The 22864-nt window shown below is 50.3% G+C and overlaps 2 protein-coding genes across 4 annotated transcripts in view; both read left to right on the forward strand.

Annotated features, from left to right (window-relative positions):
- Window positions 1-11169, forward strand: part of LOC144733580 (mitogen-activated protein kinase kinase kinase 5-like) — a 41072-nt gene extending 29903 nt beyond the window's left edge. For both annotated transcript variants that reach the window (XM_078615596.1, XM_078615597.1), the window contains exons 20-28: window positions 214-388; window positions 643-820; window positions 1412-1597; window positions 2706-2811; window positions 3298-3670; window positions 4254-4366; window positions 5063-5175; window positions 5824-5900; window positions 7103-11169. In XM_078615596.1, coding sequence (XP_078471722.1) covers window positions 214-388; window positions 643-820; window positions 1412-1597; window positions 2706-2811; window positions 3298-3670; window positions 4254-4366; window positions 5063-5175; window positions 5824-5900; window positions 7103-7169 — 1388 coding nt within the window. In that variant the 3' untranslated portion in view covers window positions 7170-11169. The remainder of the gene's footprint in view (window positions 1-213; window positions 389-642; window positions 821-1411; window positions 1598-2705; window positions 2812-3297; window positions 3671-4253; window positions 4367-5062; window positions 5176-5823; window positions 5901-7102) is intronic.
- Window positions 11170-16519: 5350 nt separating this feature from the next.
- LOC144733581 (uncharacterized) overlaps window positions 16520-22864 on the forward strand; it is a 49979-nt gene continuing 43634 nt past the window's right edge. Inside the window, exon 1 of one of the 2 annotated variants that reach the window (XM_078615599.1) lies at window positions 16520-17796. In XM_078615599.1, the coding sequence (XP_078471725.1) occupies window positions 17793-17796 (4 nt within the window). In that variant the 5' untranslated portion in view covers window positions 16520-17792. The remainder of the gene's footprint in view (window positions 17797-22864) is intronic. The other variant, XM_078615600.1, reaches the window with a different exon arrangement.

Genomic DNA, 22864 nt, shown 5'->3' on the forward strand with positions numbered 1-22864 from the left:
CCTCTTCTCTCTTTTGCACTCCATGTCGGTTTTAGTGTTTTTTGTTCGGCATCGTTTGTTGGTGTAACCTGCTTGACCCGCGCCCCCCCCCCCCCGACTGGACGTCGAGTTTCAGAGCCCGGTCGGATTCCTCCTCCAGTCTTGAACCGAGATTCTGGGTCTGTCGCAGCGTCGCGCGGGCTTCACCGTCGTCGCGATGTCTCGCCGCCCCAGACTACGGCCGCAGCGTGTCGGTGCCCGTGGCGATCCACGTGGACACGAGCAGCACGGGCAGCGAGAGGGGCTCCTCCTCGTCCGAGTCGGAGTCGCGCACCGACCCCCTCGCGGCCCCGCGGCGCCTCAACAACAACAACAACAACCCTCGCGCCCGCAGCCCACTCTTCCTGGGGTGAGCACCTGCCCTCTCCTCCCCTGCCTTCCCCGCCCTCCATTGCCCCGCACCCCGCTGCCGTACCCTCCTCTGCGCTCCCCTCCCCTGCCGCTGCTTTCAACTGGAAGCGAACGTCGTGGCGAGCAAGTCGCTGGGCGCTCGGTCGCTGGGCACGTGGCTATCGGCGGGCACGCCGGTGGACGATTGCCGCTTTGCCCCCCCTCCACCTTCCCCCCTCCCCCCACCGGCACCCCCCGCCGGGTCGCCCGCAGACTCCCCGAGGATTCGTCGCCGTCGTACGACCACAGCGCGCCCCCCTCCCCCGAGGAGCGCGACCCGGGCCTCTTCCTGTTGCGCAAGGACAGCGAGCGGCGGGCGACGCTGCACCGCATCCTCACCGCCGAGCAGGAGCTCGTGGCGGCCAACCTGCGGGACATCCTCGTCGCGCAGGTGAGTGCCGCGCCCGCATCCACGCGCCAGCCAAGTCTCATCACCACCACCACCACCACCACCGCTCACTCGCTCACTCACTCACCCGCCAAGTCTATCACCATCACTCACTCACTCACCTGCCAGGTCGCTCACCACCACCCGCCAAGTCCATCGCCACCCCCTTGTTGATTCTCTCTCTCACTACGTACCACCGGCACCACTGGGAGAGACAAAGACGGCCGCACTCACAGCTCGCGGTGGGTGTGCCGCAGTCCTTCCTTGGCGGCGCACGGCGTGTTTCACTCGTGGACGCTGTCTCCTGCTCCTGCTGCTGATGCTACTGATGCTACCGCTGCTAATTCTGCTGCTGCTGTTGCTGCTGCTGCTGTTGCTGCTGCTGTTGCTGCTGCTGTTGCTGCTGCTGCTGTTGCTGCTGCTGCTAATTCTGCTGCTGCTGTTGCTGCTGCTGCTGTTGCTGCTGCTGCTGTTGCTGCTCCTACATCTGCTGCTGCTGCTGTTGCTGCTGCTGTTAATTCTGTTGTTGTTGTTGCTGCTGCTGCTACTTCTGCTGCTGTTGCCGCTGCTTACCGCTTGCTGCTTCTGCCGCAGGGTGCGGAGGAGCCGCGTCTGTCGGCGCAGCACGTGTCCCAGCTGATGGCGTGCCTGCGCGAGTACATGCGCTCGCCCGACCGCAAGGCCGTGGCCAGCGCCATCTCGGCGCTCAAGCTGGAGCTGGACTTTGACAGCGTCGCCATCAACCAGCTGCAGGTGGTGCTCTTCGGATTCCAGGACGCGGTGAGTGGCGGCCGGCACCATCAAGAATCTCCCCCCCCCCCCCTCGCCCCCCCCCTCGTCCCTTGCTCGGGCGCTTTCATCACTTTTATTCGATCGTTTTTTTTGTTGAATAACAAAAATAAACTCAAGGGTGGCGCGTACCCTTACAACCGACGTGCGCGGCTCTTCGTTCAATCAATTTGTCATTTTCTCGTTTTGCCGATGAGTGTTCGCTATGTAACACGATTTTTGTTCCTGGGTAGTAAGTGTTATTTCCTAATTGCTTATGCCTCAAAAGTACAGGGAATGGCTATTATTCCCCATAAACTTTGCCTTTGTGACCAGGACAGTGATATGTTGAAATGTACCTGTTGTCAATGAGAAAACGTGGTGTGCGTTTGTGTCATTCCTTCACGTAAAGTCTCGGTCACAAAAGCAAAGTTTGTGGGGAATAATAATAGCCATTTTCTATACTTTTGAGCATAACAATTAGGAAATAACACTTACTACCCAGGAACAAAATCGTGTTACACAGCGAGTAACCAGCCTCTAGCCCGTCCAAGGGCGGCGGGTGTATTGCAGTAAATCCGAAATATTCAAGCGCAAGGCAGGCAGTGACGTCATGGTCACTGCACCCATTCGTGTGCGAGCCAACACAGGCAGCGTTGTCATCTCCCTCGCTCATCACGACGTCCTTTCTCCTGCTGGGTCTCGGTAGCGTTGTGGTGTTGATGTGACGTGAGGGTACTGGCCTTTTACTGAGGTGCCTCCCCCCCCCCCCCCCCATGTGGAGTGACGTCACCCGCTCATGATTATTGATGAGGGGGGGGGCTCCGTGTGGAGTGACGTCACCCGCTCATGATTATTAATGAGGGGGGGGGGCTCCATATGAAGAATACGCGCAGTGGAGGAAACTGGGACAAAGGGGGCAATGCTCTCATTTCTCTAGGGGCTGCTTCTTGTGCGTTAGTTGAGTCGTCCTTTCTCTCTCTCTTTCTCTCTGAGTCGTCCTTTCTCTCTCTCTCTCTCTGAGTCGTCCTCTCTCTACGAGAGTGAGGAGCGGATACCGTACGGCGGGTTACAAGTTGTTGTGTTTGTTATAAATTGTAATTGTTGTTGTTCGCTGCAGGTGAACCGCGTGCTGAAAAACCACAACATCAAGCCCCACTGGATGTTTGCCCTGGACAGCCTCATTCGGAGAGCAGTGCAAGTGGCAATCACCACCCTCATACCAGGTGTGATGCCACTCCACTCGCTCACACAAACAACCTCCCCCCCCGTGTCGCCTTTACAAACTGTCGAGGCAAGTGCAGTGGCGGCCGCCATGGCGGCCGCCACTGCGGCCAGCACCACGCCCGACGGCCTTCGTCTCCCCAGTGGCGACGTTCACTACGCACCGCACCAGGGTACTCGCTTTAGGCCGAGTCGACCTAGGGGACTCACCGGTGTTGGCCGTGAGCGGGAATCAAACTCGGGTTTGCCGGGTTCGTAGCGCAGCGTGCTGACCGCAGCACCACCGCAGCACCACCGCTCCCCGCGCACGCGCGCTCCCAACACGCGTAGCGAAACGTCGGGCGCCGTTTTCCCGACCCAACGGCGGAACCACGTCGGGAGAGCGGCGCGTGGCTCCGTCGTGGGCGAGCGGTGTCCCGCGTGGGCCCGCCCTCGCTGCTGCGGGGTTCTCCGTGCGCGCCGTTTACCTCGCTCTTCTTTGCCGTCAGAACTTCAGTCGCACTTCGGCCCGGTGGTCGAGGACGAGCGGGAACGCCGCGGCAAGCCCGGCCGCGCCGGCGCCGCTGCCGCCGACGGAGAGGTGGACGACGACGACGACGACGAGGACGAGGAGGAGGACCGCCACCGCGGCGGCGTCGTCGTCGGGAGAGGGCAGCGCGTCGAGAACGGCGAGGGTGGCGGCGGCAGTCGCCACGGAATCCAGTTGCTGCTGCCGCCCCCCGAGGCGGCAGCGGGCGCCGCCGACGAAGGTCACGTGACCTCGGGCGTGAGCACCCTGAGCTCCACGCTGTCCCACGACGCTTTGCGGCAGAGCCAGGTGCTGAGTGTGCAGCTGGGACGGCTCAAGATTGAGAACAGCAGGTGAGGAGCGATGCCATCGGCGAGGGGCGACGATGGTCGCCCCATCATTGATTGGCAAGTAGATCCCGGTAGTCGCCCCGGTAAACACCGTGTGCGCGTTAACCAAGAAGATGATCGATTAACGTGAAATACTCGGCACTGTGGGCGACGCTGCCGAGCGGTGGCGCGCTTTTCTGCTTGTTGCTTGGCGCTTCTTGACGGTGGAAGGTGACTCGCTGCTGCTGCTGGAATTCCAGGTGGATTTGCAGGCGGAATTTCAGGCAGCAGTAGCGACCACTGTCCGAGATTTGGGAGGGGGGCAGATCGAGGGAGGCCCTTCCACCGGCCGTGGCGCTGCTCAGAGGGATGGGTTAATGCCGCTGCTCAGAGGGATGGGTTAATGCCGCTGCCGCCACCGTGGCGAGGTGTGAGAGCAGAGTTGAGGAGGAGGAGACACCGGGTCTGTGAGGCGCAGCGGAACGGTGATGTCCGGTTGGTGATGCCCGGTCGTGATGGCCGGTCGTGACGCCCGGGTTGGTGACGCCCGGGTTGGTGACGCCCGGGTTGGTGACGCCCGGATTGGTGACGTCCGGGTTGCGTGCAGGTTGCTGGAGGAACTCATCGACAAGGAGCGCGAGTACCAGACGCTGCTGCAGCTCTCCATCCAGCAGAGGTCCACCGACATCGAGATGCTCCGTACGACCAGCAAGCCAATCGGTGAGCGGCGTCACTGGGACCGCTGGTGCGGTGTGATTGGTGGATCAAGAAGCAGGAATGCAGTGGTTCGTGTGTTGGCGTTGTTAGTGTTGTATTATTGTTAAAATCATGTTGTTTTGGGTTGCTGGTAAGCACAAAAATTGGTTACAACGGTTACCGGTTTTGCCGTGCGTATATGTAAATGTCTCTTAGGAATAAAAGTTAAATGTTTTGCTTCTTAACTGAGAACCGGAGGGAGCTTCCACAGCGGTGGATTAGCGGTGAGCGGGACGTGGCCTCGCGATGCGGAAGCCGCCGGTTCCACTCCATCTCCCGGCGCGGCGGTTCATAAAACGTCGCGCATTCCAACCGGTGCGCAGTTTAACAACGCCCTCGTGCGTACGTGACGATAAATAAGCGGACGGTCCGTACCACGTGTGTATATCTATACACATCTCCTTCTGACAGCCCTGCAGCCAAGGAAAATTCTCTCATTCCTCCAGTGGGGAGGCGCTCGCTGGCAGCATTGGCGTGAGCAGGAAATTGCAGGGCTGCACCTTTGCCTCTTTGTAATGGAGTAGCCGACCTGCTCGGGCATCGCCTCGTGTTGCCGTGCCGGCCTTCGTCGGCGCTACTCGCGACTAACGGCAACTTGCCCCAACAGTGGATTGAGGCTACACGGGCTGTCTTTCTCTCGCGCTGTATTACCCTCCACAGACATCCCAAACGATCGGCCACGTTATTACGTGACCAATCACGGCCAATCAGAAGACCCGGAGCTGGTCAGCTGGCTCAGGGATCAGGGTGTCTCCCGAAGTGCCATCGATAAGGTGAGGAGGCTGCTTTACCGCACACACACACACAGCCTTAACAGACTGTTGGGGCAAGTGTCGTTAGCGAGCACCTATGAAGGCCGGCATGGTACACGAGGGGGTGGGTGGCCAGCACCACGCTCGGCCGCCTTTGTCTCCCTAGTGGCGATGTTTACACACCGCATCCGGTACTGGTTTGTGGCTGAGTCGACCTAGGGGAGGCCCGGGACCGGTTCAGATAATCGTCACTGGTGTTGCCCGTGAGCGGGAATTGAACTCTGGTCGCCGGGTTCATAGCGCGGCGTGCTAACCACTCCACTACCGCACACACACACACAGACACAGACCCCCATGTATAGCCTTAACAGACTGTTGGGGCAACTGCTTTTAGCGAGTAGCAGCATCTATGAAGGCCAGCAAGGCAGCAAAAGAACAACAACAGTCCGAGACCACACCAAAACAACAACAACAACACAGTCCCTCAATGAAATTGCACATTAAAATTGTGTTATCGATTACACGGGTTAGGTTAAAAGTTACAAATCGCATTTGCAACAACAACGTTATCGACAATTGTGTATGCATGTTAATTGTGCTTGTGCATCACCGTCAATGCAGCAGCAGCATCAACAATAGTGCGCTTTGTGTGTGTTGTGTTGTTTACAGTTTGTAGAGGAAGATTACTCACTGCAGGACATTTTGGGCTTTGTGAGCAGAGAGGACCTCAAAGCTCTCCAGTTAAGGCAAGTCCTCTCATTCCTCGAGTGAAGGTGCCTTCTGCCAGCATTGGCGTGAGCAGGCAATTGCACCTTTGCCTCTTGCGTAGTAGAGTAGCCGACTTTCAGTTGTCCGAGATATTGGGGTGGAGCAGTGGACCCCGGGTATAATGTACGGTGCTAAAGAAGTTCTATATACATACAAACAGCAAGAGCGATGCAAAAAGCACGTAAATAAGGATGTTAAATCTTAACAAGTTGGCTTGCGGCAACGTCTGTGGCACTAAAGGTATTGCTGCTGCCTGCTGCACGTCTTTGTTTTACGCTTCGATTGCCTTGAATCGACTGGGAGGTTTAACCTCTTTAGGCCCCACCCTTTCCTTCTTAGACCCCACCCCTAACTCCTTTGGCCACACCTCTTCCTGGTTAGGCCACACCTCTTCCTGATTGGACCCCACCTCTTCCTCCGGGCAATGGCTTGGGCTGGTTTGAGTCGTGGTGGTGGGGGTTGTGGAAGGGTGGTGAATGCCTGAGCAGCATTAGCTATCAGTGGGTAGGGTCCGTAGGTAGGGATGGGCCAGCTTGGCAAGAACAACTAAGCTTTCGCTTCGAACAATATAATAATAATAATAGATCAATATTTCCCGGCGTAGCATGGCGGTGAAGTACAGGGAGTCCTCCACTTGCGAACATTCTACTTACGAACTTTTAGAGATACGAACAAATCTGTCCGTATGTCCAGTTGCCGGTTTGGACCGAGAGTCCTAAGTTCAACCGCCACGCAATAGATGGCGGAGGTGGCATCTACATCTGCAGAACGTAAAGAACCAGTGGCATCTACAGGGGATTATACAACATTTAAAGCCATTACCCGTGTTTAGTGTACATGCCGCACAACATGTTTGGAATCGACAGGAGTTAAGTTGGACTTGGGAACGAATCGACTTGCGAACAGACCTGGAACCTAACTCGTTCGTAAGTCGACCTGAGGCCCGACCCTCGATGAGTGAGGAGTAGCTCGTAGTGGAACCGGCACAGATGTGAACACGCTTTATCTTTTCATTTATTCAGCACATTTAATTCGCAATCGGTTCAATCTCCCCCCACTGATAATTGAGAGTAAACTGTTATTCATTCGGTTTGTATCCATCTATCGTACCCACGGACAAAAATAATAACAGATGTTTTTCTCAGATCTCTTCCAGTAATCCATTATGTCCGCTTTACAGAGGTGGAACCCTGTGCCGAATATGGACCGCTATCCTGGAGCACAGACAGACCAAGCACGCCAAGTGAAGTCCGCATGGCACGTCACGAAACATCTTGTGCAAGTAACTTGCCAAACTTTAAGACACGCCTCTCCGTCACGAGGCCAATGAAATGGTAAAAAGAAATGACGACTTCTGAAAGGCATCGTCATCTGTTTCTCTCTCTTGGGGTCTCACAAACCGCCGTTTTCCACGGGCACATCAAAGCCGAGCCAGAAGAGGACCGTCGTGGTTCAGGTGTTTGTTTTTCCCCACTCGCCGTTTGCCGTGCCAAGCCAGAACCAAGCCAGAACCAAGCCACGGATGCGCGGGCTTCACAGGAAGACACCAGGGTCCGACTCGGCCTTAATCGTGTCGCTCGTGTGCCCCCGGTGTAGACGTCACTTATCGGGGGAGAGACAAACGTGGTCAGGTGTTCAGTCCAGTACTGGTCACGTCGCTCCTGTGCCATGCCTACACGTGTGTCCGTGCGTGCGTGCCCCGCAACACAAGGAACTAACCAGCCAATCACGCGTGCCAAATGTGTCGCCTGCTCACCCGATTGGTTAGCTCCGACAGGAGGAGGGTGAGGGGGGGGGGCTTATCGAGCAAATATATCTTAGACCAAGGGCCCATCCGCGATTGTTTCGCGTGGATTTTTCTCCGGGTTATTCCCCTCCACAGTTAAGAATCAACATTGATGCTTTGAGAGTATTGGGCTGCTGCTGCTGCGGCTATGCATTTCCACGTGGATGATGATGCCACTTCGTTGAGCTCTCCTTTGCAATGTCGCTTCTGAAAAAAGATCCACGTAGCAGCTCAGTGGGGGCTTTTATTTTGTTTTTAAATAGTTTAGTTTGGTTTCCTCGCGGGTGGCACTGCACTGTTGGAGGGGTGCTCCGTGGGCAGCGTTTGCTGCACGGGCCCGCCGGGTGACGAAAACTGTTTGAGAAAATGAGCACCCACAGGTTCCCGTGGTGCTGGATTTTGCCATTGCTGTTTGTATGGTGGTGGTGGCTCTCGTTGCTGTGCTTTTTTTTTCATAGTAGAGGTTAGATCGCGTAAATATAAACATGTCCATTATGAACGTTTTTGGGTTAGATCGCTGTAAGTATGGATGTGTCGTAACCCTCCACCACGCGACGCAGCCAGGAAGGTTTGTCACGTAAACAACAACGCGCCGATTAGTTTACTACTTCAGCCCAGCGGCGTGTTGGAGAGTGAATGAACAACATTTACAATTTGAGTAGTACGACGTTTCGCTGGTAATCACAACCAGCATCATCGGGCGATTAGCCAGAATTGTGAAGCCATCCGCCAGCTCGCGGTCTTTAATAGAGCAACGTCACGTCATCACTCATCCAATCAGGTGCAGAGAGCAGGGGGGGGGGGTGTAATTATACAACAATAGATTGTTCATCAAAGTTGCGTGTTTAAACTCGCCACCATCCGACACAGCCAATTAGTAAGGTTTGTTACATGAACAAAATGTGTCAATTCGTTGCCAGTACAGCACACCGGGTGTGTTGGAGAGTAAACCCAAGTGTGGGTTACTTACTAACCTACTAAACCTTAGTTAATTGTCTATGTCGGGTGGTGGGCGGGTTTAGCGACACATTTATATTCACGCGATCCAACCCAAAAACCTCATGCGTAGTATTGGCCGTGAAATACCCGACGACTACTACTACGTGTTAAACTCAGTTTTGTCTCGATGACGTGCCACGCTCCAGTGGCTGTCGGCTTTGGGCGGTGGGCGCTCGTCTTAACGTGTCAGATCTAATCCCGTGGTGGCAATTCCACTTTCCCGTCGCGGGATACGGAATGACCTTAACAACACAGCCAAGGGCTTCTGTTAGGCTTGCATGCTGAAGTGGTGCAGCCTCGCTGGTCACAGTAATCATCCTTTGAGAGGTGGTGGTGATGGTGTACTCAATTTAACCACCCCAGAGGGATGATGATTATGCTGGTGCTGGTGGTGGTTTGTGGAGCGGTGGTGTAGCGATTAGCGCACTGCGCTACGAACCTGGAAACCCGGGTTCGATTCCCGCTCACGGCTAACACCAGGAACGATTCTCTGAACCGGGCCTCCCTTAGGTCGACTCAGCCTCAAATGAGTACCTGGTGCAATGCGTAAACATCGCCACAGGGGAGACAAAAGCGGCCGGGCGTGGTGCTGGCCACCCACCCCCTCGTGTGCCATGCCGGCCTTCATAGGTGCTCGCTAACAGCACTTGCCCCAACAATCTGTTAAGGCTTTACGGAGGATCTTTGTCTGGTTGCATACTCAAGTTCACCACCCAAGAGGGATGATGATGATGATGGGGGGTGGTGGTGAAGATTATATTGTGGTGGTGGTTTATTCAAATTTGACACCCTAGGAGGATGACGGTGATAGTGATGCGGATTTGTGGTGATGATGATGAAGGTGGTGATGGTGAAAATTATTTTTATTGTATTGGTGGTGGTAGTTATAAAGATGATATTGTTACAGTAGCGGTGGTAATGGTTGATGACGGTGGCGGTTGTGATATCGAATCTGCGATGACGATGATGTTACCGGTACTTGGAAGGATGCGGCCCCGTGCTTTATTCCAGCGTCACGATTGGGGCGCCGCAATTCAGGAATTGATTTCTCTTTCGTCTCCTCTACGGCATGACCTCCTCGTTGGTATCGTCTGCTCGTTTTTTCCCGCTTGACTTAATCCTTATCCCGTCCCGTCCCTTGTCCGCTCTCTTCTTTCTCCGTTCAATGTGATGACTATAGCTCCCTTCCCTCGTGGTGTCTATCCGTGGGGAAACAACGTTTTTATTTCAATAGAGCCAAAGTCGTATTTTCTCTGGTGATGAAAGCTCATTGTGAAACTTAAGTTATTATTGACGCGTGTGTGTGTGTGTGTTACGTTTCATTTGAATGCTCAACGCGATCCGGAGGTCGCCGGTCCGATTCGATCTCCCGGCACGGCGGTTAAAACGACGGCGGCGAGTTTCTCAAATCCGACACCATCGGCTCTGTCAACCCGGCGGTATGAACGGGTTGCGTGCGCGGCACGGTGATGCGTGGGTATTCCTACCTCTGCCAAGACGTCCGGCCAGCGCGGAAGAGTAGGCCAAGCAACCCTCTAGCGGGGCTCTCGAGAGCTTCCCCTCTGCTGGAGGCATCTCCTTCAGCAGTGGCGCAAGCAAAACGATTGCAGGGCTGCACCTTTGCCGTTTTTAAATGCGCAACGTACAGAGTTAGTGAAATTAAACTTGACAACTCTTCCGTACATTCACCTTGAATGGTGGTGACTCCAGCACGAAATAATCAAAGTGGCGAAGATCGAACGAGCTTTGTGCTTCGCTGCTCTCCTTTGGTGGCCCTGACAGAGCCCGTCGGTAGGCGATTCCACATTCTCATGGCAGAGGGGGTCAGGTCGCTCTGTGGGTGTTTTTGTTGTTGTTGTTGATGACTTCCCGCAATGTGGTGCTCATTTAAATCCACCCCGGAGGGACGATGAGGCTGTGAGGTGAGCAGGTTTTCAACTTGTGGCCTGCAGATCGTGAGTTGCGTGCTAATCATCCACTCGTGAACACTCACGGCAATCTAAAACTTAACGCGTGTTCATAGAAATGCGACGCGCGTTTCGTGTTCCCGAAGCGGTGCGTTTGTGGACAATTGTATTTCAATCAAAAAACTGGAACACCGATTTCACTAATATTTAACTGAATTCGCAACGTTGCAAATCAAACGCCACTGTACAATCGTTGTTGTACGTGTAACTCCGTATTTAAAATGGAAAGCTACTGTTTTGTTTTATAGCCCATACTGATGAAGTGCGCTCTGACTGACGCGTCGTCCGCTCCTGGAAGGGGAGTGCGTTTGTTGTGAAATTAAAACATTCAATTTCGTACATTTTTCTGCGCGGCAGCATGGAATGTTTTGAACGTGTACCGATTGTTATTCATATCGATATAATAAGACGCGGCGTTTTGTTTGATACAATATATATTTTTAAAGTTCACTATATTGACAACGTACTCATAATAAAGACCGTTTATCACATACACTTTGTTTTCCCGATTTAAGTGGCTTTATTTCCACGCGGTTTAGAAATATCAGCGCGTCGACATTTTTATTGCATCGACTGCAATGCACGGAAGTCGACGGCATTCAGCAACAAACACCAGAGGCTTTTAAAAGGAAATAAAAATATATTGTCGCCCGACGTTTCGGGCGATGGCCCTGACCAATCATTGGACATCACGACAAGGTCCATTGCCCGAAACGTTGCCTCTCTTTGTTTTTACTTTTAAATCCCCACAGTATCGTTGACGAATGTCGTGCAGTTTCTCATTGTTATCATTTTAATAATACGGTAATTATTTTATTGAGCGCCATTCATGCAAACTGCATCTCGAAGCGCGTGACATTTGACCCGCCACACAAACACCTTAAATTACAGGACTGTCACCGTGATTCAAGACGCACGGGAACACCACAGGCAAAGAGCACGGAGGTGGACAGAGCATGGACCAAGTGCGGCAACATCAACCACTCGGCAATCAACCTCCTGACACTTGTCTGTCTACAGACGGCGCACGCCGAGACACGGGAGGTGGAAGATGTTCTCCGTGCGTGTGCGCCACCGCCAACGCGCAGTCTCTGTCACCAAATAATTTGTTGAACTAATGTGAGGACTCTGATTGTAAATCTGTTGTGGATTTTCTCTCCAACACACCGGTGTGCTGTACTAGTACGTGACAAACCTTACTCATTGGCTGTCGGGTGGTGGCGTGTTTTAACGACACGTTTTTATATTTACGCGATCGAACCCCAAAAAACCTGTATTATGGATATTGATCGCGAAAGCCTTTCACGTGTTAAACTAATGTGAGGAATTGGCGGAAATTTCGCGGGAGAGGGGAGGAATAGAAGGCACCTTCATTCACAACCTTTTAGCGCTGGTTTTGCAACTATTTTTACCACTGGTTTTTTTGTCTCAAGGTTTTTGGCAAAACCTTAAATCAATTCGCCCGGTTTCCTAGTCGCTTAATAGCAACGCGACGCATACTGAGGTTTCGTGGACGTAACATCACAAGCAGAACGTGTACCCTCCGCGTGTCTTCACGCTAAAACAGCAAAGGTATTTCTTACACGGACACACGTCAGCCGCAAGGCCTCCCGGGGGTGCAGAACGTCAGCGGCATTGATTCAAGACCAGCAACGGTGGCCTGGTTTCGACGCACAGTGTCTCATCAGCAGAGTCGCTGCAATCAATGCCAGTGAGCTGGACAATCGCACGGTTTGGCGTGAAATTATATAGTAATACATAACTAGATGTACATTCATTAGTGTCGTGGAGAATATATACATATTTTAATGGTTTGCAAAGGATTATCTTTTCGGAACTTATGTTGCCTCTGCGATAAAAATCCCCCGAGCGATGCATGAACACTTGTGACTGTATACACTATTACGAAGTGGTCTTGTGCTGGTTGACTGTATAGAAATAGAGTCAGAACATTGTGGATATACTGGAGGAATCCGATGAGCTACAAAGCTCGTTTTCACATGTCCAGTCGGGCCGGATAGGAAGGTCCCATCAACAAGCGGTACAAAAACACGATAGTCGTGCAAAATTCAAGAAAGGTTTAAACAAATGACCCAGACGCACACAAACACAAACTGAACCATCTCCATCCTGCCAGAAACACATCGTCAGTGCAACACGCTTCCCTGGACTTCTAACACAAGGGGCAGGGAAAGTCAGCGTGTCCACCACACACACAGGACCACGGGCTCGCGTTTCGTGTCACACCGAACAGCAGCTGATTCGCGTGGCGAGGAAGTTGCGTGGGGTGCGTTGGGAGTTTGGGACCCAGTCATTCAGTCAACATGGAACGTTGGGGCGACGTTGGTGCAACGGTTCCAACCACGTCACCAACGTTGTCTCAACATTGGCTCAAGGTTGCTTGTTTGAGTGTCAGGAGAGGTATGTTCCCCAAAAGGGCGTGGAGGAGCTCCAGGAGACACTTGAGACTCGAGGGCGATGTGGACACACGTGCGCACATCCTGTTCCTCCTCCTCCTCCTCCCCACCATGCCGCTGTATCCCCGTGTCAGCCGACGTGTCGCGATCCACACGCCGCATCGGCGAATACAACTAAAGGATAAACCATGCAATGTCATAACAATAATAAAGTGTTGAAAGATATACAAGTGTTGAAAGATGTATATATTATACTGTGGCTATATTGTGAATATAAAACAATGTAATAGTTCTGTTGGGTATTTGCAGCATCATCATTTACACTGCGAGCTGACAGGGGCAGGCTATGCCATGATGATGAGTCGCAATGTGGATTATCCCAGTCCACCACAGTTGCCTATCACTGCAACGCAGCTGCTGTTGGTGGGTCACGTTTGCTCGAATTTATTTTGATCGTCGCCTCCGACAAAAGGTCCCCAGGTGCACTTCTTGCTGCCGGTTTAAATGGAACTTCACAAAACGTGTTCTTTACGCATTGGTTGTGTGTGTGTGTTGTATGAAAAGGTGTTGTATTTTTGTCGTAAATTTGTAACCGGTAAATATTAATATTTTTAAACGTGTGAGCGTTTCAATTTTGACGCACGTAAAAAAACTATTCTCACGGACCCCACTCACTCACTCACCCCAACATACTCGCTTAACATCTCGTATTGCCCAGCTTGCTTCGTTAAATCTTACAGTGTCAGAGTGGATCATAAATTATTCAGGCGCAGTGCAAAGCGTGGCAGGAGACCTTCCTCCAACTCCCACGTGGCTGCAGACAGAATTTCACACGTGAAGGTCACTCGCTCTCGGCGTCTGAGTTGTAGTTTTGGCAAACAAGGCAGAACGCGCCCTTTATAACACGGAACGCCCCCGTTATAACACGGAACGCTCCTGTTATAACACAGCACTTTTTAGGAACGTATCCACTGCCGCGTTAAGCGAGGGGTTGCCGGTGTATTCGGGCGCAGGACGATAGTTTCGCAGTGAAAGTTCGTTGCACGGCAACTGCCACCGTGAACCCAGTCAATCTCTCCTCTCTCTTCCGTCTCAATAGGGATGAGGTTAATTGGGCGAAATTCTGCGCATTTGTGTATAGAATATCATTGTAGAATACATTCCATTATACAGGCACAATACTGCATTCGTGAATTCTGGGAGGTGAGTTGTATCTCTGTGTGAGTGCTGTTCGTTGCTGGTCGCTTGTGTTTTTCATTTACATGAGTGCACCTGATCGTGCTGTTGAAATTTAGACATTCTTTAAAACAGCGCTCAGTCCATGCAGGAAGGGCACCGGAGATTCTGATGACTTCCCACAGAGCAGCAGAGGTGATGAGATTTGTCGACCTTCCGAATGTGAATCGAGGGCACGCGAACTGCACTGCCACCACATCCCTTGCCGGGTGGAATCATCGCCTTGCCGTTCAATGCTGCCATACCTCGGGCACCACGGTGTCTAGATGTTGACTACCTCGCCTGGTACACAGGAGGTCGTGGGTTCGATCCCGACCCTGACGCCTGCTGCTGCTGTATATTTGGAGTCTGCGTGTCTCTCTCCCCGTGGTCGCGTGGATTTTTCTCCGGGTCCACCGGGTTTTCCCCTCCACACTTAGAAACACGAGTTTCGAGTATTTGGCTGCTATATAAATGTCCACGTGGTGATGATAAGCCACTGAGTTGAGCCATCACTTGTGGCCAGGTCGCTTCTGAATAAGAGCTCCAGTGGGCCTTACCTGGTCAAATACAAAATAGTTTAAGTTTTTAGTATACGACTCATCTGCTTACCTACCTATTTGCATGCCTTCTTACTTACCTTCCCAACCCACTTACTAAACATGCAACGTTGATCCTCCGTTTGGCAAGCGGTTGGAACCGTTGGACAAACGTCGGGCCAACGTTACTGCAACGTTCCACGTTGATTGGGTTCCACCTCTGCCTACCTCTTACCCATTCACGCGGCCAGGCACTCCTGCAGATTATCCTACTACCTCTTATCCTACCGTCGTTCCTAGGAGACGATACATCATCGTTTGGCCATATTTACTCTGGGATTTTTTGCAGATACAAATTTTTTTTAATAATAATTAAATTCCACAAAGCGAATTACTCGCAGACATAAACTGCCAAGTGTTGTCTATTATTATTGTTGTTGTTATTGTATGTGGATGTGTGTAGCGGTGTGACTGTGGCTACATGTAAACGTGTGTAGTATGTTGTGTGTTGTGTTTGTGTTGTCACGTGCAGTAGCAGTGTCAGGGGGGAGCGGTGGCGCAGCGGTTAGCGAGGTTCGACTTCCGGTGATTATCAGAACCGGTCCCGGGGCCTCCCCTCCCCTAAGTCGACTCGGCCTCAAATGAACACACCTTGGTGCGGTGTGTCAAACAAAACAAACACATCGCCACGCGTGCTTTGCCCTCTTGGTGTCTTTGGATAAAGGTGCTTGCCAACTGCCCTTGTCCCTACAGCCTGGGACAGGCTACACGGGGGATCTTTGCCTTTATCTCTATCTCCCTCTTCCCCCACCCACCCACTCACCACGCTTTTCAAGTGCAACAAGCCCTGGGAGGGTGATGTCATTGGCTCCGCATTGAACGAGGGGGTGGCTGGCGTCTTTGTAGTTGTTACTGCTGCTGTTGTTGTTGCTGCTGTTCTTGTTGCTGTTGCTGCTGTTGCTGCTGTTGTTGTTATTGCGATCAACATCACTGCACGGAGCGAGTAGAGCTAGGCCACACCAAACCGCACCGGTCGGTCAGGTGAGCCAGCCCAGGTAGTGGTGTGAGCCAGCTCAGGTAGTGGGGTGAGCCAGCCCAGATGGTGGGTGAGCCAGCCCAGGTAGTGGGTGAACCAGCTCAGGTAGTGGGGTGAGCCAGCCCAGTTAGTGGGGTGAGCCAGCCCAGGTAGTGGGGTGAGCCAGCCCAGGTAGTGGGTGAGCCAACCCAGGTAGTGGGTGAGCCAGCCCAGGTGGTGGGTGAGCCAGCCCAGGTAGTGGGTGAGCCAGCTCAGGTGGTGGGTGAGCCAGCTCAGGTGGTGGGGTGAGCCAGCCCAGGTGGTGGGGTGAGCCAGCCCAGGTAGTGGGTGAGCCAGCCCAGGTAGTGGGGTGAGCCAGCCCAGGTGGTGGGGTGAGCCAGCCCAGGTAGTGGGTGAGCCAGCCCAGGTGGTGGGGTGAGCCAGCCCAGGTAGTGGGGTGAGCCAGCCCAGGTAGTGGGGTGAGCCAGCCCAGGTAGTGGGTGAGCCAGCCCAGGTGGTGGGGTGAGCCAGCCCAGGTGGTGGGTGAGCCAGCGCAGGTAGTGGGGTGAGCCAGCCCAGGTAGTGGGGTGAGCCAGCCCAGGTAGTGGGTGAGCCAGGCCAGGTAGTGGGGTGAGCCAGCCCAGGTGGTGGGTGAGCCAGCCCAGGTGGTGGGTGAGCCAGCCCAGGTAGTGGGTGAGCCAGCCCAGGTAGTAGGGTGAGCCAGCCCAGGTGGTGGGTGAGCCAGCCCAGGTAGTGGGGTGAGCCAGCCCAGGTGGTGGGGTGAGCCAGTCCAGGTAGTGGGGTGAGCCAGCCCAGGTGGTGGGTGAGCCAGCCCAGGTAGTGGGGTGAGCCAGCCCAGGTAGTGGGGTGAGCTGGATAGCTGAATCCCCCGGTCAGTTAATTCGGCCAGCCGGTCAAGTCAGCTGTAGTCAGGCAGCTGGGGAACCAGCCAGTTATCTTAGCCAGTTATCTTAGCCAGTTATCTTCACCAGCCAGTTATCTTAACCAGCCAGTTATCTTAGCCAGTTATCTTCACCAGCCAGTTATCTTAGCCAGTTATCTTAGCCAGTTATCTTAGCTAGTCAGCAACCTGGTGAAATAGCCAGTTATCTTCACCAGCCAGTTATCTTCACCAGCCAGTTATCTTAACCAGCCAGTTATCTTAGTCAGCCAGTTATCTTAGTCAGTTATCTTCACCAATCGGTTATCTTAGTCAGTTATCTTAGCCAGTTATCTTAGTTATCTTACACAGCCAGTTATTTTCACCAGCCAGTTATCTTAGCCAGCCAGTTATCTTAGCCAGTTATCTTAGACAGTTATCTTAGCCAGCCAGTTATCTTAGTCAGTTATCTTCACCAGTTATCTTAGTCAGTTATCTTCACCAGTTATCTTAGACAGTTATCTTAGCCAGTTATCTTCACCAGTTATCTTAGCCAGTTATCTTCGCCAGTTATCTTAGTCAGTTATCTTCGCCAGTTATCTTCGCCAGTTATCTTAGCCAGTTATCTTAGCCAGTTATCTTAGTCAGTTATCTTCGCCAGTTATCTTCACCAGTTATCTTAGTCAGTTATCTTCACCAGTTATCTTCACCAGCCAGTTATCTTCACCAGTTATCTTCGCCAGTTATCTTCGCCAGTTATCTTCACCAGCCCGCCTGCCAAGCCGCTCATTCATTCCGGCAGCCAGCGACGCCGGTCATCTCGCCAGCCCGCTGGTGACCTCGGGGCAGTGTTCGTCTCGTCAGACACTCAGCCAGTCAGACTCATCCTGTCGCTGTTGTAGTTACCACCACGGTGCAGAGAGAGAGAGAGGAGAGAGATTATTGTAGTTACCGCCACAGTCCAGGAGAGAGAGAGAGAGGAGAGAGAGAAGAGAGATTATTTAGAGACACTAATCCAGCCACAAGACATCAACACACCACGCCTGCAAGCAATGGGTGAGTGGAGCGCGCGTGTGTGAACACCACGAGGACGTGTATTATTGTCTAGTTTGTATTTAATCATTATACAATAAAGATAATCACGTGAAAGAGGCAACACTGCAGCGGTAAGAATGAGTTGACGATTGTGAAGACGAAATTCGTGAAATCGTGCACGGCTCGCTGCGATGGTGGCCCACATAATGCCGTGGTAGACGCCTTCTCTACACGATCGCACAGCATATTTGCGTCATTATAAAGTGTTTTATTTACAATTTGTAACGTTGACAATGATGTAGATTCGTCGGAGACACGGGTTGGTATGGATGTTGTGTTTTTAGTTCGATGCGATGATGTTAAATTAGCCGATCTAAACGCACGGATTATTATAATAATTGATAACGTCGCTCGGTTGGTACAAATACAATTTGCCGATGCAAAAATGACCTTGGGAATGTAACTTTATTTAGTGAACGATATTTAGTATTCGTGTCGTAGACATTGCACGAATCGCGTGATAAACCACGAGGGATGTTGCTAATGTACACGTGATGTTTAAATGTTGAATATCTCGTGTACAGTATCGTGAAACAATCTTAGCAAAATATCCACCAATTATCAAACACGTTTGTTGTCTGTGAACATGGATATCTAATCAAACGTCGTGATATTTATACAGAATTCTGCTGGCAGTAGCACACCAACAACACGAATACAGGCCCTGTAACAACGTTACACGCACATATCGTGTGTGGCCTTTAAATAACAATACAAATACATTTAATAGGCGACGTTTCGGGCAAAGGTCCTTCATTAGACTTAGATCAAGTGTATAGTGCATTCATTGCCTTTGCATGAAACTAATGGCGTAACTAATTGAGGTACAGTATGTAATATTGTGGTCGATTTCCCCACATTCTCTACGATAGCGTGCACAATTGTATAACACGCACATTTATATATCTGCAATGTCTAAAACACGCTGTCAAATACATGCAGTATATACTGTGTGTACTGTCATCTCTGTTGTAATGTCAACACCGTGGCCCTGAAGGGGAAAACAATATGTAATAGGCGACGTTTAGGGGGATGGCCCTTTTTCAGAGAACATAAATGAGAGTATAATAACATAATAAAAATAAAACAATATTATTATTATTTTATTGATTCCCTTCTACGTGACTTTACCGAAAGAACCAAGAAGATGAATCCCTGCAGTCACGAAAGCTTTAAATACAAAAATAAATGAGAGTTTATTGGCCCAATGTGTTGGGTTTGTTGCAATTTGTGCTTTTGTATCACTGCCAACGCAGCAGCAGCATCATCAACAAATAATGTTCACTGTAAATGCAATGCATTTGGTTGATGTGTGCGTCTTGTGTGTGTGTGTGTGCGTTAGTGTGTGACGTGTGTGTCTTGTGTGTGTGTGTGCGTTAGTGTGTGACGTGTGTGTGTCTTGTGTTGTGTGTGCGTGTCGTGTGTGTGTGTCTTGTGTGTGTGTGTGCGTCGTGTGTGTGTTAGTGTGTGTCTTGTGTATGAGTCGTGTGTGTGTCTTGTGTGTGTGTGTCGTGTGTGCGTTAGTGTGTGTGTCGCGTTTGAATATGTGATGTACACGATATGGTGTGCACATCAATGTGTGTGTGTGTCTTTCATGCGTGTGAAATTGTGTGCGGGTACGTATTCATGGTCTAGTGTGTGCACGTGTCTCTGTGCTTGTTGGCACGTGTGTTATTGCACGTCTGTGCATATTAGGTTCATTGTGATGTTAAAACACATACAGTATGTTCTGTAATTCCCCGTACTGTAGTCTCAGTCAAACAACCCCCTTTGTTCAGAGATGCATATTTGTTTTGTGTCTTTCAATGGGCGTGTGCCTTTGTGTCTTTTCATCACTGCATTTGCATTTTCATTAACAACTGTACGCATGAGAAGGGGTGTGTGTGTGTGTTCGTATGCATGTAGGTAAGGGTGTGTGTGTTCGTATGTGTGTAGGTAAGGGTGTGTGTTCGTATGTATGTAGGTAAGGGTGTGTGTGTTCGTATGCATGTAGGTAAGGGTGTGTGTGTGTGCTCGCTAACAGCACTTGCCCCTACAGTCTGTGAAGGCTACACGGGGGATCGTCGTCTTTGTGATACGATGACATCACCGCTAGTGGCTCTCAGATGTCAACATCAAAACACAAGGTCACAGCGCAGGGCTTGGTGGAGGAGGCCAGTACTGCAAATCTTATTTTCCGATTACTGTACCAATAATTCCAACGCTGCAAATGATGTCCCCATCAACTGTTTATTACACAATATAATCAGCCAGCACCCACGAGAGCATTTTTTTTTATATTAACTCAAACCCATTAATACTTTTCATCATGATTACAGTATTATAGCATCGTCATCCCAGTGACCCATTGAATCAACGCTTGGTAATTGTGCCAAAGTGGGCTGAAACGTTTCCAGAGCTGGGCTATCCGATCATGTGAGCAATCGATTACCAATAATCCAGTTGACTAATTGAGATAACACGGCTATTTATATATTTGTACGTTAAATTGTGTGCCGCTGGACGGGAGGTAATGGTTTGGGATTGGAAATGTCATTGGCATCATTGTTCGCATCATTGTTGGCGCCGGGAGTGGCTTTGTCGGGGTTTTCCTGCCTTAGGGAGGCAAAATTTGGGTGGTGGTGTAGGCGCCTATTTTAAACGGACTCATTTAATCAACCACAAAAAAAGTGATCGATCATATACACATATTTTAGCTTAATCGACTTAATAGAATAATCATCCCAGCTTTCAATCACACAGGCGTACCAAATACGTAGTGATTAGGGCACCGCAGTGGTGAGATGTTCACTAAGCCTCGCCTGGTAATAATAATTATGACATTTATAAGGCGACAGATTTTGCAGACGAGTCAACAACTCGGAGGCGCGGAGCCAAGCTCAAGGGCTGCTCGAAAGCCTGACTAAACAGAAGGAGAGGCCTTTAGATGTTTCGTGAAAGTCAAAGTGCATTTGATGTTACAGATGTGCAAAGGGACAGAGTTTCACACTGAGGGGGCAACAGCAGCGGACAGACGTTGAGCTCTTCATGAGGTCTTGGGTTCGATCCCGACCCTGACGCCTGTACGTTTGGAGTGTTATTCTTTGGTTCTTTCGGTTAAGTCACGTCTAAAAATAAAATAATAAATTAAAATAATAGCGACGTTTCGATTGCAACACAAGCAATCATCATCAGGCATAAAAGAAATAGCAATAAAAATCTAACTAGAAAACTATAGACAGACATACAAGCAGACAGACATCACAAGGACACACAGAGAGAGGACACATATCGGCACAGAGAGAGGGGGGGCGTCCCCGCCCCCCCTCTCTATATTTAAGGGACCGTCACAGAAACGACCCCTCTCTCTGTGCCGATATGTGTCCTCTCTCTGTGTGTCCTTGTGATGTCTGTCTGCTTGTATGTCTGTCTATAGTTTTCTAGTTAGATTTTTATTGCTATTTCTTTTATGCCTGATGATGATTGCTTGTGTTGCAATCGAAACGTCGCTATTATTTTAATTTATTATTTTATTTTTAGACGTGACTTAACCGAAAGAACCAAAGAATAATTCCTGCAGTCACGAAACCTCCAAAATTAAGTTTGGAGTGTTGCATGTTCTTCCCGTGGCCACGTGGAATTTTTCACGCTTTCTTTTAACTCACTCTGTTGTTGTCGTTGTTTTATCCTTAAATCTTGTAACTCAATTCTAACCCACTTCCCAATGTGGTATCGACTGCAAATTTGGTATACATATGTCATACTGATGACAATACTACAGTCTATTCTATCATAAAAAATATATGATTTTAAACATTCTTTTTTATATGTTATGTTTCGGCTTGGGTCTAATTGTCCACTGTAATTGGCAAGCTTCGGGGCCACTTCCTGGAGTCGTGGAGTTCTGCTATTACTAGCACATGTCATAAAAGCGTGTTTTTAAAAAAGTTTTTTTTAATATTACTTATTTCTCCAAGTCTTCAGGTTTTTCCCTCCACAATTATGATTGAACGTCACGCTTATTAGAGTGTTTGGCTGCTATACATTTCCACATGATAAGCCACTTCATTGGAATGTTATTTGTGGCCAGGTTGCTTCTGAAAAAGCACTTTATAGCTCATTGTGCCTTATCTGATAAAATAAAAGTAGTTTAACAAGTGTTGGGTTGATAACCATTCATTTGTGATTTCCCGACCTTTTTAGAGTAACGTAAATACCACGTGTAGTCGTTAGGGGCCGTCCATAAATGACGTCACTCACCTGGGGGGGTGGGGTTCAGACATTTGTGACGCCGTGTGACGAAGGGGGAGGGTAAAAAATCGTCCAAAATCCCGTGACGTCATTTATGGACGGCCCCTTATGAAATTAATGTGTTGTCATGTTAGATTAATTTAACCTCGGTGTATCCGATCCATGGGCACTGGCAGCTGCTCTCCTCACGTTCACCCGAGCCACTTATGTCATCATTTCCTAATAACAATTATTTTTTAATTTCTAAAGATGAAAGTTTCAGTGGACTGTCAATTATCCGCGCTAATGATGGAGAGGACAGCCACGAATCATTGAAAATCGCGGATAATCGAAAAATATCAATATTAATTGGATCTCGATGCCAACAACCACTAATATAAGTATACATTATATTTAGGTTAAGAAAGTTGAGTTTACATCGTTAGATAAAAAACGCACTCTGATAATATATGCTTGTCCTTGAAACTGAATTGTCCACACCAGAGACAGCTTTCTTTTGAGCCTCGTCTCAATTGGTGCTCGACCAGATGAGAGTGTGTTTTTTGTTTGCATTTTGACTGCAAGTATTGTGGTTAATGCAGACATGAATCCTCGTAAAAAGGTTTCAGTTTTGTTGCCAGAAAAAAGTGGAAAAACTCTATTATTAAAATTCAGTTTATTATCACTTCGTGCGTACTCAGTGATAACACTTTCCGGCTCCCACGCAGAAGAGTCTGCCCACTAAGTGGATGACAGCAGAGCCACGCCAATCAATATCAAACTTCACCCACTGTTGTAAACATTTGCAACTACTGTATTG

This window comes from Lampetra planeri, chromosome 47 (genome assembly GCF_965212315.1).
Source record: "Lampetra planeri chromosome 47, kcLamPlan1.2.h2, whole genome shotgun sequence".
Classification (NCBI taxonomy): domain Eukaryota; kingdom Metazoa; phylum Chordata; class Hyperoartia; order Petromyzontiformes; family Petromyzontidae; genus Lampetra; species Lampetra planeri.